Here is a 14,391-nt window from a genome sequence, read left to right on the forward strand (position 1 = left end):
AATATGCAAGCTGTAATGCAGTTTGCAATATCATTTTGGAAGGATGAATTTGTGCATTTAAAACTTCCTTCAAACCTTTGTGAAGGGAAGGTGTTCCTTGCGTGATTTTTGCAAGTACTAGCAAAGCCTTAGCTTTTAGGAGAGCTCAGCTCACCTCACCAGAAGCAACTGGGAAGAATTCATTCTGAGAAGTCAGCAAAACTGAAACGAAGATATGCAGTTCCTGGGGTGAAGCTGTCTGATATTAATTAGGAGGCACCATGAGACATCTGTGAGGCTTGGGTAGAGAAGGAAAGGAAGGATGGGTTTCTGCATGCTCATAGACTTGGAAACTCCTTGCCAAAGGGCTTTATGCAGAATGTTTGCCTGGGTTCAAGTGTAGATTGGGCATTCATCAGTACAAAATCCCTTGCAGACCATTAAATATAGGGAGTCCCTCAGCTGAAAATAATCAGAGGGTGGAAAAGAATATGAGAAAGTAAATATGTGACCTGCGTTGATTGTCCCTTGTTCATCTGCGTATGGCCTCTGTAAGAGAGAGGACAGTGGATAAGGTGGAGCATTGGTCTGATTAGTACAATGTTAAACCAAAGGCTTCACCAATGTAATGACTCTTCACCAAACATTTTTGCCTTCAGAAAGGCAACAGGGTTTCATCTACACAGACAACCCAGTGTCTTCTCCAACTCTTAACTCACTCTATTTTTCTGTAACGTTGGGGCCTGAACATTATATTTAGCCTGACTGGAATTTGGCAAGTAACTTTCCTTTTAACATTGTTTTTTGTCTCTTCATTGGATAGTTAGATTGTCTGGGGATTTTATTCAGCAGAATGCATTCCCATAAATATATTTAAAATAGACAGAATCACTGTTCGTATTAAGGCGTCTATTCAGGCTATTTGAATTTAGATCTGAACACGCAAAAAACTGAACAAGGGAGAAGATTGCATGGGGGATTTTCAAATGAGAGGAAGCCTAAAAATGCATTGAAAGCTTTTGGATGTGGAAGGACGTGGCATTGTGGACAGTTGCAGTGGAGAATATAATGCAACAATAAAATCATTAAAGTACTTCAAGTTTGGAAGTAATCTGGGTTCTTGGCTAGCATTGCATTTAATAGCTTTACATTTATGGGAGCCACTCCAGTTTTTAAAGGCAGCTTCAGCCTTCAGACTGATTGCACTTACCACCCCACTGAAACTGCAACCCATTAATTTTTTACCGAAAGGATCTTCCTAGTTTGTCAAACACATCAAGTGAACATTTTAGAGAGTGCAGACCACAGCAGTATGAAAACCAAAACTTTATATGAAGAGAGAAAACGCTGGTTTAGCATGAAATAAGGGTCTGATTCCATTCATAATAAGTTCACTGCTGTGCAAATATCCATTAAAACCACAGGTACCAGATATTCAAACAGTCAGGCAATATCAGGACCCACAGAAGTCTCTTGGGCTATCCCGTCATGGAAAGGCCTGCAGTGGTTTTCCTCCAGGATGGAGAACAGCACAGGGGACCCCATCACCCCTCTCCCTGAGCACAGCCATTGCTGTCCTGCCTGGCAAGGAGCAGCCCAGTCCCCTCCGTTTATACCCCCATCATTAAGACCAAACCTTTCCAGTGTCTAAACCCAAACTCTCGCTCTCTAAAACGTTCGCACATTTCTATGTTAAACATCTGCTTAGGTGGCTCTGAGACAGTGTGTTTTGGTGTTGTTCGTGTGCAATCTAGTGCCGCTTCCTCAACGCATGTGTCCCTTCCCTTCACAGCCTACTCGACACCCAGCACCTCCCCCGCAAACCGATTCGTCAGTGTTGGACCACGGGATCCAAGCTTTGTAAATATCCCTCAACAGACTCAGGTGGGCCGCTTTCGACTTCTCTGTATGCCTGCAGCCTCTTCTTCTTCTTCAGTGTGTACTCTAACGTGTCCCCGCGGAGCCAAGCTGCATTGCCGCTGTCACTTCACCCACATGGTCTCAGTAACTACAGCGAAATGTCACTTGCAGTTTGTTTTGTCTGTTGTGTTTTTTTGGGCTTATGTAGTAATAATGCTGCTTTCGTAACTGGAACGAGCGCTTTTGCTTGCTAAGGTATTGGCTTCTAGTTTTTTTCCCCCCAAGGACTGGGTTTTGCAAAGACTTTTGCTCCAACCTCTAGCCAGTGCATTTCATTGCATATGCAACAGGAGCTCAGAGAGAGCCATCAGGTAACAGCACACCTTAGTCCCCCAGCAGATACAATGGGAGACTGCTCCAATGACTTCCATGTGAAAAAAAATCAGACTCAAATTCCTGGTTGGCCATTTGCATGGTGGGCTTTGAGCGAGCAGGAGATTTTATAATTGAGAGCACATCTGTTTCCTTACACAAAGAGGAAAAAAAAGTCCAGTCGAGGCAGGCCTATAAAGCTGGGTTAACTGAATTCATAGTCCTGCTATGGTCAAATCAGAAGCTCAAGTAAACATTTGTGTTTCTTTAGGAGAAGGACGAGGTTTAAATGTGCCTTTTTTCCAAGCTGTATCAAATTCCCAGGGTCGATTAAGAAAATAGTTGTTGGCAGTTTTGTTAGCAGATAATTTGAGCCAGATGTGGAAAAAATTAAGTCTGTGCTTAATATCACGTTATCATGGGGGAGAAGGTATAAAGAAGTGAGCAGGACTAGTGCTCCAGGACAACTGTAGTTTGAAGTGATTGCTCGACTCTGTGACAGTTCTGTTGAAGGTCAACAGCAAGAAATATTTGTGATTTTGTTTTGAGCTGGTTGAGATGACTAAAAAGTGGTAATTCAAATAATTAGGAAACTGGGGAGTATTGCTCTTAGCTCTTGTAAGTTCTTACCTGCATCTGAATAATCAGTGTACAGAGTAACAGCTCTCACATGTCACAGTCCAGGGTATGCATGAAGACAGACTCCTCGTTGTGATGGCTTAAGCACCTATGCTGTCAATGAAACACAAGTCACTCATTCGCAAAGATTTTCAGTTCACAGGGCTGCAACCAGATGCCTGTGAACACAATGTGTTTTCTTGCTATCTGTTCTTTGTGTACAATTTGTTAGGGGCTTTAGTTTATAGCTCTGTCGACAGCACAGGTTAAACTACCTCGAATCTCAAACCCTCGCTGCATTAAATAGGGTCGGAGAAAGTACACCAGCAGGACAGAGCAGGGTTTTAACCCCTCTGGTTCTGATTTTTGTTTCATCCCTTAACAAAATGCAGCCTGCACCCCACTTTTCAGGCCTCTTCCTTTATTTGTTTCATGTCCGTGACAAGTTTTCGTGCGCCTTCCCATTTTAATTGTGTTTCTCCAGTCGTTTTGGGAACAACAGGAATACACAGCAATACACTGAAATCGGGAAGCAGGAATGTTAAGGTATACTGTTAAAGTCCTTAAGCATTTGGTCTTTTCCTTCATAGCTCAGGAAACTTGAAACCCTTTGGAGAATGCTACTTACCTTTTCCAGAAGGCTTGAAAACCTCCTAGTTGGTAAATTGATTATGTAGCAAGACACAACAGTATTAAGTCTCCAAAATATTGTAAACTTGCTTGCATCCTGCAGCCTAGGTTTCCCAGATAAGTTTGTTGACTGTAAACTTTTATCCTCTTTATTTATGACTTAAATCATTTTAAAGTGCTCTAGCCTTACCTTAAGTGCTTCTGTGTAATGCAGCATAGTGAATAACAATGCTGTACAGTGAAAAACAATACTCAAGCACAGCTTTCAATTAAAGTCAAGCATGCTGCAGTGGGTAAGGAGACTGACTTCCAGTCTCTGACTCCAGCTGCATCTCCGTGCTTCTATACATCATTACACCACCACAACCCACTTGATACTAAATATATAATTTATCAGTGAAACTCACTACTTATTCATGAAACAACTCTGAAGTCTACTGTGTTTTAAATCAGAGAAGTGAGGTAAAAACACTTAACTGCAGTGATTTGGGATTTACTTAGCGTTCCTCTACACAAAAACATGCTTTTGTACTCTTTTTGCAGGGCATTAGTGTGTAGGACGATCATTTAGGATATTTTCAAAATCAAAATATAAAAGCTCATAGGGCTGTGTTATTAAAAGCAGCTGGGATGGCTGCTTTCCATCAGGAGTTTTATAGTACATTCAAAATCAGGCTAAGAAATGGGTCCTGAGGACCACTAACTGCCAGGCCACACAGCTCCCTTAGACAGGAGGAAGCAGTGAACACTCCCAGCTTCTGAAAGTCAAGCTTAAATATAAGGGTTAAGCAACTCTTTACTGCTGAAACAGCAAAATAAAAATGAAGACTGTATCTGAACCTCTGCTTTTTTATTACTGCAGCCCAGGTACAAGCTATAAGAAATCATGATGGTCAGCTTCTTGGTGGCTCTGATTTTCTCTACCAATTGGCAGCTCATTTGACTGCAGGCACCAGTTACACATCATCATCATTAGTCTTAAAATGCTGCAGAGCTGAGTCTGTGCACAGGGATGTGACAGTGCCATTCAGCAGAAGTCACATTTCCCATAAATGGGCATTCACCGAACATTGGAATAAAATCACAGGCAAATGTACATGGCAGGGTTTGAGCAAGGATCGTTCTGTCCTGGGCTGTTTTTAAACAACCAAAAACCAGTGCATGCCTTTCTTAATGGGCATTATAAAAATTAGCAGTAGACATTTCCATTAGCAGCATGTTCTGATTTAGGTCACATTGCTTCACGTATAATCCCTTAAAGGAATTATATAGAATTTCTATAGCATTTTATTTAGGAAAAGGCTGCCTTCTTGTGTCAACAAATCAGGACGACAGCTCCATGACAGAAGAGACCAGGAAATAAACTGATTGAAGTCAGTAGTTCTGATTCAGTAGCAAAAGCCCCAAAAGGGCTGGTGGCTTTGTGTTGGTTTAGCTGGTTTGGTTTTTCATACACTGCCTCTGCTCACCCCATCCATCACTCTGCCACTCCAGCGGCTCACCACATCATTGTCCTGCCTGGGGGGGGGGTATTTGAATCTAAATTCCTGTTTGAGCTATTAGAAGAAGCACTTGACTTGGCATCCTCTGTCTATGTTGACAAAAAGGCACAGGTGTGGTAACCTTTGCTTGATAAATCATTTACTTTTGCTACTTGACTCGCAAGCAATATGGGGGCATCAGCTTTTTAACTGCCTTTTCCATATGCAAATCAGAAATACAGTATGCCTGGGGTACACAGTCTTTAGTTTCAAAAGCAAGCTGGTCTAGATACCTCATGACTAAGTAATAGATACTTAGTCTCTCATATTGCCGAGGACTTCTAATAAGGAGAGCGGCAGAGGAATGGGAAAGTACCATCACATTAATTAGGGACTGGCCTATCAGTAGCAACCACACTAATAAAGAATAAAGGGTTCTCAGTTTTGGCTGGGTTTTTTTTTTCCTAACCAAGTGATAAAAGTAATAGTGAAACACAGGATACGTGCTCAGAGTGCGTGCAGCTGGTAACACTAAACTAGCAGCCTGCTCTTTGTGACCAGAGATTGCGTTGTCACTCGCCACTCTAACCGGTGTTTGCGCATCTCTAATGCCCTCACTTTGCTCTATAGTACAAAATTCCTTTAGGGATCAGCATGCTGTATTCAGTGCTGCAGCATCACTTCGCACTAAGCATTGTTTACTAGGCTGAGTCCTGTTTGCCACCTACTTACCCTACATCTTCCTGGAAATTGTACTTTGGATGCTAAAAACAGCTCCTGAGCAACACATGCCTGCTCCATCTAATCACTCCTACCTGCCAGGAGCCCGCGTGCTTCACACAGTAAGGTTATGAGGATGCACAGAACAGAAACTGCCTCCCAGTGCAAGCAGCCTCTCTCTGATGTAATCATGCTTTATATCAGATCCATCCCAGTTAGTTTCTAAAAGTTAGTTGCAGTGCAAACCCAAATATTTATTCCCTTGCCTTTCTCTAGGAAAAGATAAAACTCTGTTCTAAAATTCTGTTTTAAAATAGAATATTTACAAGGGCCTCTAGGGACTAGGCCAAGGGGAATGGCTTGAACCTGCCAGAGGGGAGACTGAGCTGAGCTCTTAGGCAGAAGCTCTTCCCTGTGAGGGTGCTGTGGCGCTGGCACAGGGTGCCCAGAGAAGCTGTGGCTGCGCCATCCCTGGCAGTGTTCAAGGCCAGGTTGGACACAGGGGCTTGGAGCAAGCTGCTCCAGTGGAAGGGGTCCCTGCCTGTGGCAGGGGTTGGAACTAGAGGAGCTTTCAGGTCCCTTCCAACACAAACCATTCTACAGTCAAGCCAAGTCTTGTCTTTTCACACTTTCCCTGGTAGGGCTCTAAAGCCACCCAACTACAACGGTGCTTTAGATAGTGCTCATCCTTTATAATACAAAACAATTAAAACAAAAGGGCCATAACTTATCTAGCACAGTGCAATAAAATGTTAAGAAAAACCTCCAAAGTCAAACAAGCTTATCTAGGCAACAAAGCATGTATGAGAACCAGGAAGCTCAGAATCACAGCCGTGCTCTTGCTACCAGGCTGATAAAGACTGGGAACAAAGTGTACACTGCAAAACACATCTATAAAAGAGTAGTGCTGCCCTTTAGTAAGTTGGAGGAGAATTACTGAAGTTTAGCAAAATGTTTATGATATAAGGAAATCACGAACTTCTTTAGATCTGCTCCTGCTCTCTGCTGTTCCTGAATTAGACAGTGGTATCTTTGTAGCTGGTTCTTTTAGGCTTTTATTTATCTCTGAAAAACCACTTTATGCCTCAGGTGCGAATACAAACCTAATCGTACAATCCCTTTCTTTTCAAAGAGACAAGGCAAAGACTGTTTTACTTCCCCACAGCCCTTTTAGAAAGCAAAGTGCAACCTGCAGTTTTTCACTGGCAGCACTTTAAAACAAAGGGCATGGGGGAAAAAATGAGCTTGATGCTGTGTCCTGTAGGTTAGCAGATGTGAGCTCTGTCAGATCAGGGAGGGAGGCAAATTCCAGACTGGATGATCCTTCTGTGATAACAGCCAGTCACTGCTGCCCAGACACTGAATGTGGAGGAGCACGGTGCAGGTGATGCCCCTCACCGTGGCTGCAGGCAGTGGGCAGTGAGCAGCAGTCTTGCAGGTAGCAGGGCCCCAAAGCACACAGGACTCATATAGATCAAAGCCAGCACCTTGCACAGGAAGCTAATGCAGCTCCTCCAGAGCTATCACTCCTGCTGCTGAAACCGTGTAGCTGTTTTGTGCCCAGGTTCCATTGCCACCCTATGGAAGAAAGAAACCAGTGCACACAGTTTTTCTTACGACCAGTAAAACACGTGCCTCTCTTCACAGGGCTTTTCCATTTCTGCTTCTCTCTGGTCCCCCATCACAGTGCCCTGCCCTTTGCACTGTCAGAAAGGGACACAGAGCTGCCAGGATCCCGCCCAGCTCATGTGGATGTGCTTTATTAATGGGTACCACAAGCTGCCTGTCCTTTTCTGCCTATCTCCCTTCTCTCTCGTGTTTCCCAGCACCCCAGCGTTGCTCTGCTCAGACAGGCAGCACCTCCTGGCCCGCGGGGAGGAAGCATAAGGTCAGGATTTCCTGGTATTGCTGCCGTGTGGCAGTTCGTGCTCAGGAAAAGTGGCTTGTACATGGCAGCGGACGTGCAGAGAACATGAGAGGCTGCAGGAACAAGATCAGGCCTTTTATTTTGGGGGTTCTGAGCAGAACTATTTATAAGGCAGGTCAGCAGTACTTATTGCTTAGGTTCCTGCCCAGGGTAAGAATACTTAACCTCAAGGCTGAATGCACTTGTGTTTGAGCGTGAATGAAGATGAAGAAGGCTAATTTGGAAGCATTTGTTCAATTCAGTGCAGCCCCCTGAGAATTACATATTCCATAAAGTAACCTCCCTAGGCCAGCACGCATGGCTTTGGAAGAAACTCAAGCTGCAAAGCGCTTCTAAGCAGACACTTGACTGCCCTTTGGCCTATAGCAGCAAACTTAGTGGCAGGTTTGCATGCAGGAATAACATCTCCCTTGGGTAGAGAACAGAAACTAGATATAAAAATGCTATTTTGGGGGTGTAGGACTGCTGCTTCCTAGAGCTGCTGAAGCTAGAGGGATCATTCTGCTTCCAAACCCAGCAATGGTCCCCATGTCAGCAATGGGAAGTGAGGGTTGCTCTCCTTTGTCACCCAAAGTACCACCTGAATTTTAGGTTGCTCCTGAGCCTATGTGGGCCCTATACCCTCATGGGTGACTTTCCTACTAGAAATTTAGAATACACATAGCAAATGAGAGACCCGAAGCAAGAGACCAGAAACAGAACCCTTAAAATGAATAGTTGAGCATGTGAAAAGAGAAAATTTCCTATGTGCCCACTTAATCTATAGCAATTGCATGGGCTGAAGGCCATTGATGGGCCCACTAGATGGGCTCTAGTGGGCTTGAGCCCTATTATGGTGACAGAAGGTTTTGATCCATGAGCAAAAAGTGGTTTGCTGCAGAACCAGTGGCACTAAGCTACTGATATGTGATCTGAATGTTGGTGCTGTCTTTCATCTTCCACCCTGGAAGCAGTATAATGGTCTGATGTTGAAGGTAGCCTGGAGATGGCTCTAAAAGTGTAGAATAAGTCTAGAGAGAGTATGCAGAGAAAATGCAGTGTCTCTATCAAACATCAGCAGGTCTCAGACATTGGGAAGCTGACAGAAGGCTTCAGATCCTGCCTTTGCTTTGTGTTCGGACATACTAAACTCTTCTCTTTGGTTGAAATTAGTCAAGCAAATGTTGGCTGAATCTTTCGCTGCTCTAAAATTGATGTGGTTCCACCATGATGGGAGCAAAGAGCCCGCATGCAGTCATGGTGCTCTTGATGTGCCCCTGATCACATAATAGCTCCATAGCCATGCTTTCCCAGTGCAGCGTGAGTGTGAACGTGCTGCTCTGATCACAGTTGCTAATGACAGTCCAGAGCGTGCTCCACAGAGAGGAGATACAAAGGTGACCAGAAATCAGGGTCACTCCCCAGCTCCCATTCCCGTCACTGCCTGCTCAGCTCAGCGCACAAAGCCCGTTTAATTGAGCTTTTGCACAGAGGGGCAGTATGAAATTTCACTCTCAGATCAGCTCTTAAAAAGCAGCAGTGAACAGTACACCTCGAGAAGAAAGCGCATATTGCACTATAAAGGTAAAGATTCATAGAAGACTTCCCAGTACCATCATGTGGCCTTAGCTTCAAAGTGGGTTGGAGCCAAATCAATCCAGAAATGCCTGGGTTAGTCCTCAGCAGGGGGGATCCTTTTTCCTGTGCTTTTTCTTCCTCCCCCTTCCAGGCTCTGCTGAGCAGCTCAGACTTTTTTTTTTTGTGGAAACTCACACTAAGCATCCTATTTCCAATAGATATTACATACAATTATTTCCAATGGACACAGACGAATTTTCCGATCTAAGCAATTAAAGTTATTGCATTTTTTCCCCTCTCCTTACAATAAACAGGAAGCCTGTGCGTAAGGAACCCTTTCTGTGGGTTTTATGGCCATTACTTATGCTCCACAGTGGGGGAGATGAGAGAGAAGAAGTAAGTGTGGGCCTGGTGGGAAGAGTTGGCAAATGCAGAAATATGATGAATGAGCTGGAGAGATTTAATTTCTTACTAAATTCTCTACAAGCTGTGTAACCTTTCTTTAGCTAAACAATTACTCTAAAAGGCAATGATTTTCTGTGTTTTCATTGAAAAGTCTTCATACTAACAATGGCCTATGTTCTCCTTCTTGAAGAACTTCTGCCAAAAACAGTTTTCTTTTTTCCATTCAGCAGGAAACTTTCTTTTATTTTTATTTTGTCAATCTCCTATTCCCTGCTAACACGGATTTACAAGGCCTACCACTTACTGCATGGGGCTGAGAAGAAGCTTCCCCTCAGGCCAAATCATTTTGGTCCATCTCCTTTATAGGGATTCTTACATCTTCCTCCCAAGAGGAGCACAGCCACTGTCAAGAGACATAACACCAGACCCAAGTGACCATTTAAGCTGACAAAAGTGACAGTTCCTATGTTTGCAGGTACAGAGTCTATGGAAGGGAACCCTCAGATTTGTTTTTCAATGGACAAGCAGCAGCTCTTGCTATCGTGGTGGGTGCAGTCAAAACAGGGAGCAGACATTGACTTTGGTGTGGTCAGGGAGAGTGTCATCACATCTTTAAACTGGGGCCAGTGCCATCAAACCAGAGTGGGTGCTGAGCCACACTGAACCATAGGGTCGTGTGACCAACTGGAGTATTGTAAGGTCTTTGGAGATGTAGCATGGGCAGAGCACTTTCCTCCTGCAGAGCTGCACATTTGTGCAGATACACACAGGCATACGTACACACACAAATCAAACAAGTACAAGGCAAGATTATAGTTATGTGCCTCTTACTGCTTTTACTTGACTTGGCCAATTTCCTGGCCACCCCACGCCCTCCCCAACCTCCACTGCAGATAATGCTGTATTGGATTAGTCTGCCTCGCTGCTGCATCAGGTCCCAGATCGATTTATTGACTCTGTCAGAGTGGCTAGTACAGTAATTGTTACAAGAGCAGAATAGAAAGCAAGAATGTGTCCACATAAAATATAAAAATGACGTTTTGTTCGTTCTTTCCTCTTTTCCCCTATAGATCTTTATGTGTTTACACAGTGGAGAGCACTTTACTTAAGTTAATCAGCTCCTTCTACATTATTAATTGCGACAGTTAGGGTGCTACACGGCGGCAAACGTATTATTGAAAACATTGATCTCACGCTCACGGTGTGGACCTGAGTAGTTTTGTATTCCTTCCCTTCTTTTGCAACTGCTTTAGGGTACTATCAAATCACATTTCCCTGACTGACAATACACCATCAATACCATCGATTTCAGAGAGGGGCAGAGAGATGCACATGAGAAACGAAGGAGTGCGCAGAGATCCAGCGTATTCCGTAGGCTTGGAAAGGGGTTGTTGGAAGTTGGTAATCACAATAATTACATGCCTGGCCTGAATTCTCTATTCCGTAAAGAGTAACAGTTGAAGGGCTGAAGTTTTCCAAGTGCTTAAGATCTTCAGAGATGGCACGAGGAGACCTTTGGAAATGTGTGCAGAATGTATACCCTTAAAAGAACAAAAGGCATACTGACTTTTTACAAGGGTTTTGGAAGTGGCTTTGAAAGACATTTCATGAAAGTTCAGCTTTCACAGCTCATACCTATATGAGCTCCATAAATTCCACACAGCCTGACAAACTCCAGTAGGTGTCACATGTGACCTGGATGGAAAAGGTCAGCAGCTGAATTTATGGCTTTTGCATTTACTGGAACATTAAGATTTTTGCCAACTGCCGTATATACGTTTTAACAATTCTGCAATCAAAGGATTAGGACCACAATCTACAATGAAGGTCAAAAATGAAAGGCCACAGTCCCTACATCCTTCCCAGTGGACAGGCATTAAGCTACCTCTGTTCTAAGAATCACCTTTGCTTAATGGCCTTAACACAGAGGTCAAGGAATAAATAAGCTCCAGAGGTGAACACCTTGCAGAATAGACTGTCTTGCTCTGTACTTAAGGCTACATTTGATAAGAAGGGACCAAAAGATGAGAAGCCATTTCTTAATGGAGAAGGACTCCCCAGATTGCAGCAGATTTCATGTTACTGAGAAAACGAGCATCACCTTCCCTAGTGCAGGACTGTGCTAGAGAAATATAAATAGCATACAGGGGAAGGACTGGAGCTTCAAAATCCCCCAAATACATCAAAATGACTTCAATTTTGTTAATACCTGTTTATATTTTAAATTTAACAAAGGGATCTGTTTTTAGTAAGGGTCACTGACAGCACACCAAGTTGTAGCTTTCAAACTTCACCTGGTTTTAGTTCAGAGCAGCAAAAGTTATCATCTTGGTTTAGGCATTTGGTTTTGTTGTGCTTGAACAGAGGTAGAACTGGAAAAGTAATCCAAAACTAGGATTAAATTAAAAATACCTAATAAAAATCAAGAGGCTAAACAGGAACGTATCTTGTAGGCTGAACTACATACACTTTAGTTACTTTGGTTATTAATATTCAATTTTGAAAACACTACTGACACTGTAATCATAGTATTTTCAGGCATATTCACTTGCATGACCCAACTCACACATCATCTAGACAAATACTAGTTGTTGCACAGGAAGAGGTGCAGCTAAACACATTGCAGAAGCCAGTGAAATGTAATTTTGAGCTATGAGTAACAAAAATGACTACCAGTAAAATGTAGCCACCTTTGAGGCAGAACAGAGTAATTTCTGCATTGCTTGGAGCAGCTCCATGCAACTTTTGTGCTTTTGCTGTAACTACATCTTTTTAAATATGACAACAGAAAAGACATAATCTGAAAAAAGGGATAAAGTTAGGTATGGAATTTGGATGTGGGGTTGGGTTTTTCATCCTTACATGTGCCAAACAATGCGATTTGAGATTTCACAGGAACACTTTTACACGTTATGTTCGTTTGCTCTTCTCCTTTTTTTTAAGGACTTTCTTTTAGTGTTTTGGGTTAAAACTGTGTCTGTGAATCTCTGGTGTTGGACCCGACTGTACATTCACTGAAGTCGATGAGAGTAGGAGATGGAAGATTTGATATCGGCAGGAGTTTGGTTTAGAAATACAATAGTATTTCCTTTAGTTATGCTTGTATTTTGCTTATAGCTATGCACAGTAAACCAAACACAGTCTTTTCAAAGAAAAAGGTTGAAATTCACATTTTCTTCATGGGGAGGGCTTACAGTGAAGTCATCATCTAGAGTTTCTATTTTGCGGCTACAGGTATTATCTCTCAGGGACTCCAAAGCAATCTTCCTTGATGTAGAGATAGGTTTAGTTTAGGGGGTTTCCCAGTTTGCTGGTCCTGTAGGCTAAATCTGAAAGTGTAGGCCAGGTTATGTTCCATCTGGTTCATTCCCAGCAATGGAGGCTCCACAGGATCCTTATAAACTTGTCTTCCTGACAGTAGTAACAAGGGCACAATTTATCCCGGTAGTGGGAACTGCTTTATCCTTCCCCTTGATGTTGCATGAGTCGAAGCAAAGTTCAGATTCTTCTCCTAGAGGCTTTTCAGGAACAGAAGGAATAAAACTAGTAACATCTAGAAAAAAGGGGGGAGAGAAGAAATGGGTGAGAGCTGTAATTCTCCATACAATGGAGCAGCTTACTTACTGAGTACAAAGAGCCACTTCTACACAGCCTGTTTTCAGAGGAAAGCCTCACATTCAGGGGCTCATAAAAGCGAAGAGGCACCTTTTGATTTTAAGTTCAAGGTTTACAGTAGCAATTTTGTCTGTTTTCTCTGTTAGTATTAATTAAATTGAGATAGTTTAATTAGTATTACTAAATTCGATCATTAGTAGTAATTCATTCTGCCTGCCATACTGCACAAATATGATGAAGCAGAAATAACTAAATTGTTTAATTTCATCTCATTTAATGACTTTACACTCCACCAGGACTTTCATTGGCATCTCACAATATGTGTGAAAATCACTCCAACCTAGGCCAAGACCCAGGCTCCCTTTAGCCAACCATGTCTAATACATCCCTCCTCATCCAAAGGCAGATCATGTGGTGTGAAGGCTTTTCCCATTTATCCATTACGGAGCTGGCTACCTCCAATGTCTGGGGTGGCTTTTCCTTGCCCTGGTCACCCAGCTCCTGGATCGTTCCCACCCCAGTGGCCCTTATGGACCTGAATGGGAGTCATCAACCACCACATCCCTGTCTGGGGGCTCCCCGTGGTGCAACAGGAGAAGTCCCATCATCAATCCCCATGCTGCACACTCCAGGGGCTGAGGGTCCCCCGCCTTCTACCTTTCTCAGAGCAGTTTGTTCAGCTTAGCAAGGTGCAAAGCTTAGGTAAAATGCAGACATTAAAAGTTCTTACGCTCAGAAGGGGGTTTTGTTCAGCTCAGTGCCCTCTTGGCTTTCTTTCAGGGGGTTCACTGCTGAACTGATTCGTTATCGTGTGGATGAGGCCCTTAGTAACCTGGTTTAGTGATGGACATGGCAGTCTTAGGGTAACAGTTGGACTTGATGATCTTAAAGCTCTTTTCCACCCTGGTTGCAGTCTCCAAACTCCAACTTCTTCCTGCCCACTTCTGCAAATGTGCTGTTTTCTCGGGCTGGGAGTCCCCATCTCCCATTGTTGTCTTGGTCCCTCTGTCCATCTGCACCAGCCCAGTTCCTCACCTGCACATCCCAACCTCTGCTGACCCATTCCCCCTTTTTTTTTGCCCTGCTTTATCAGGCCATGCATGCTGCCTTGCTCTCCCAGTGGAGCCATGGGGCTGCTCATTTGTCTGCTTCACCCAGGGACATTCCATGCAGGCAGAGACCCCACAGCTTAGGAGGGGATTTTGGAGGGAGCACTGGCTCTGCCCT

General features: G+C 43.5%; 1 protein-coding gene across 17 annotated transcripts in view; it reads left to right on the forward strand.

Moving 5' to 3' along the window:
* The window catches only part of NFIA (nuclear factor I A), a 360,597-nt gene that overhangs the window by 328,744 nt on the left and 17,462 nt on the right, over nucleotides 1–14,391 (forward strand). For 14 of the 17 annotated variants that reach the window (XM_061353395.1, XM_061353389.1, XM_061353391.1 and 11 more), the window contains one exon: nucleotides 1,772–1,863. The exons of the other annotated variants lie outside the window; for them this stretch is intronic. In XM_061353395.1, coding sequence (XP_061209379.1) covers nucleotides 1,772–1,863 — 92 coding nt within the window. The remainder of the gene's footprint in view (nucleotides 1–1,771; nucleotides 1,864–14,391) is intronic. 17 annotated transcript variants of the gene reach the window in all.

The sequence above is a fragment of the Neopsephotus bourkii genome, unplaced genomic scaffold (genome assembly GCF_033783945.1).
Source record: "Neopsephotus bourkii isolate Nb327-2 ecotype Australia unplaced genomic scaffold, CSIRO-AGI_Nbou_v1 NB_673, whole genome shotgun sequence".
Taxonomy (NCBI): domain Eukaryota; kingdom Metazoa; phylum Chordata; class Aves; order Psittaciformes; family Psittacidae; genus Neopsephotus; species Neopsephotus bourkii.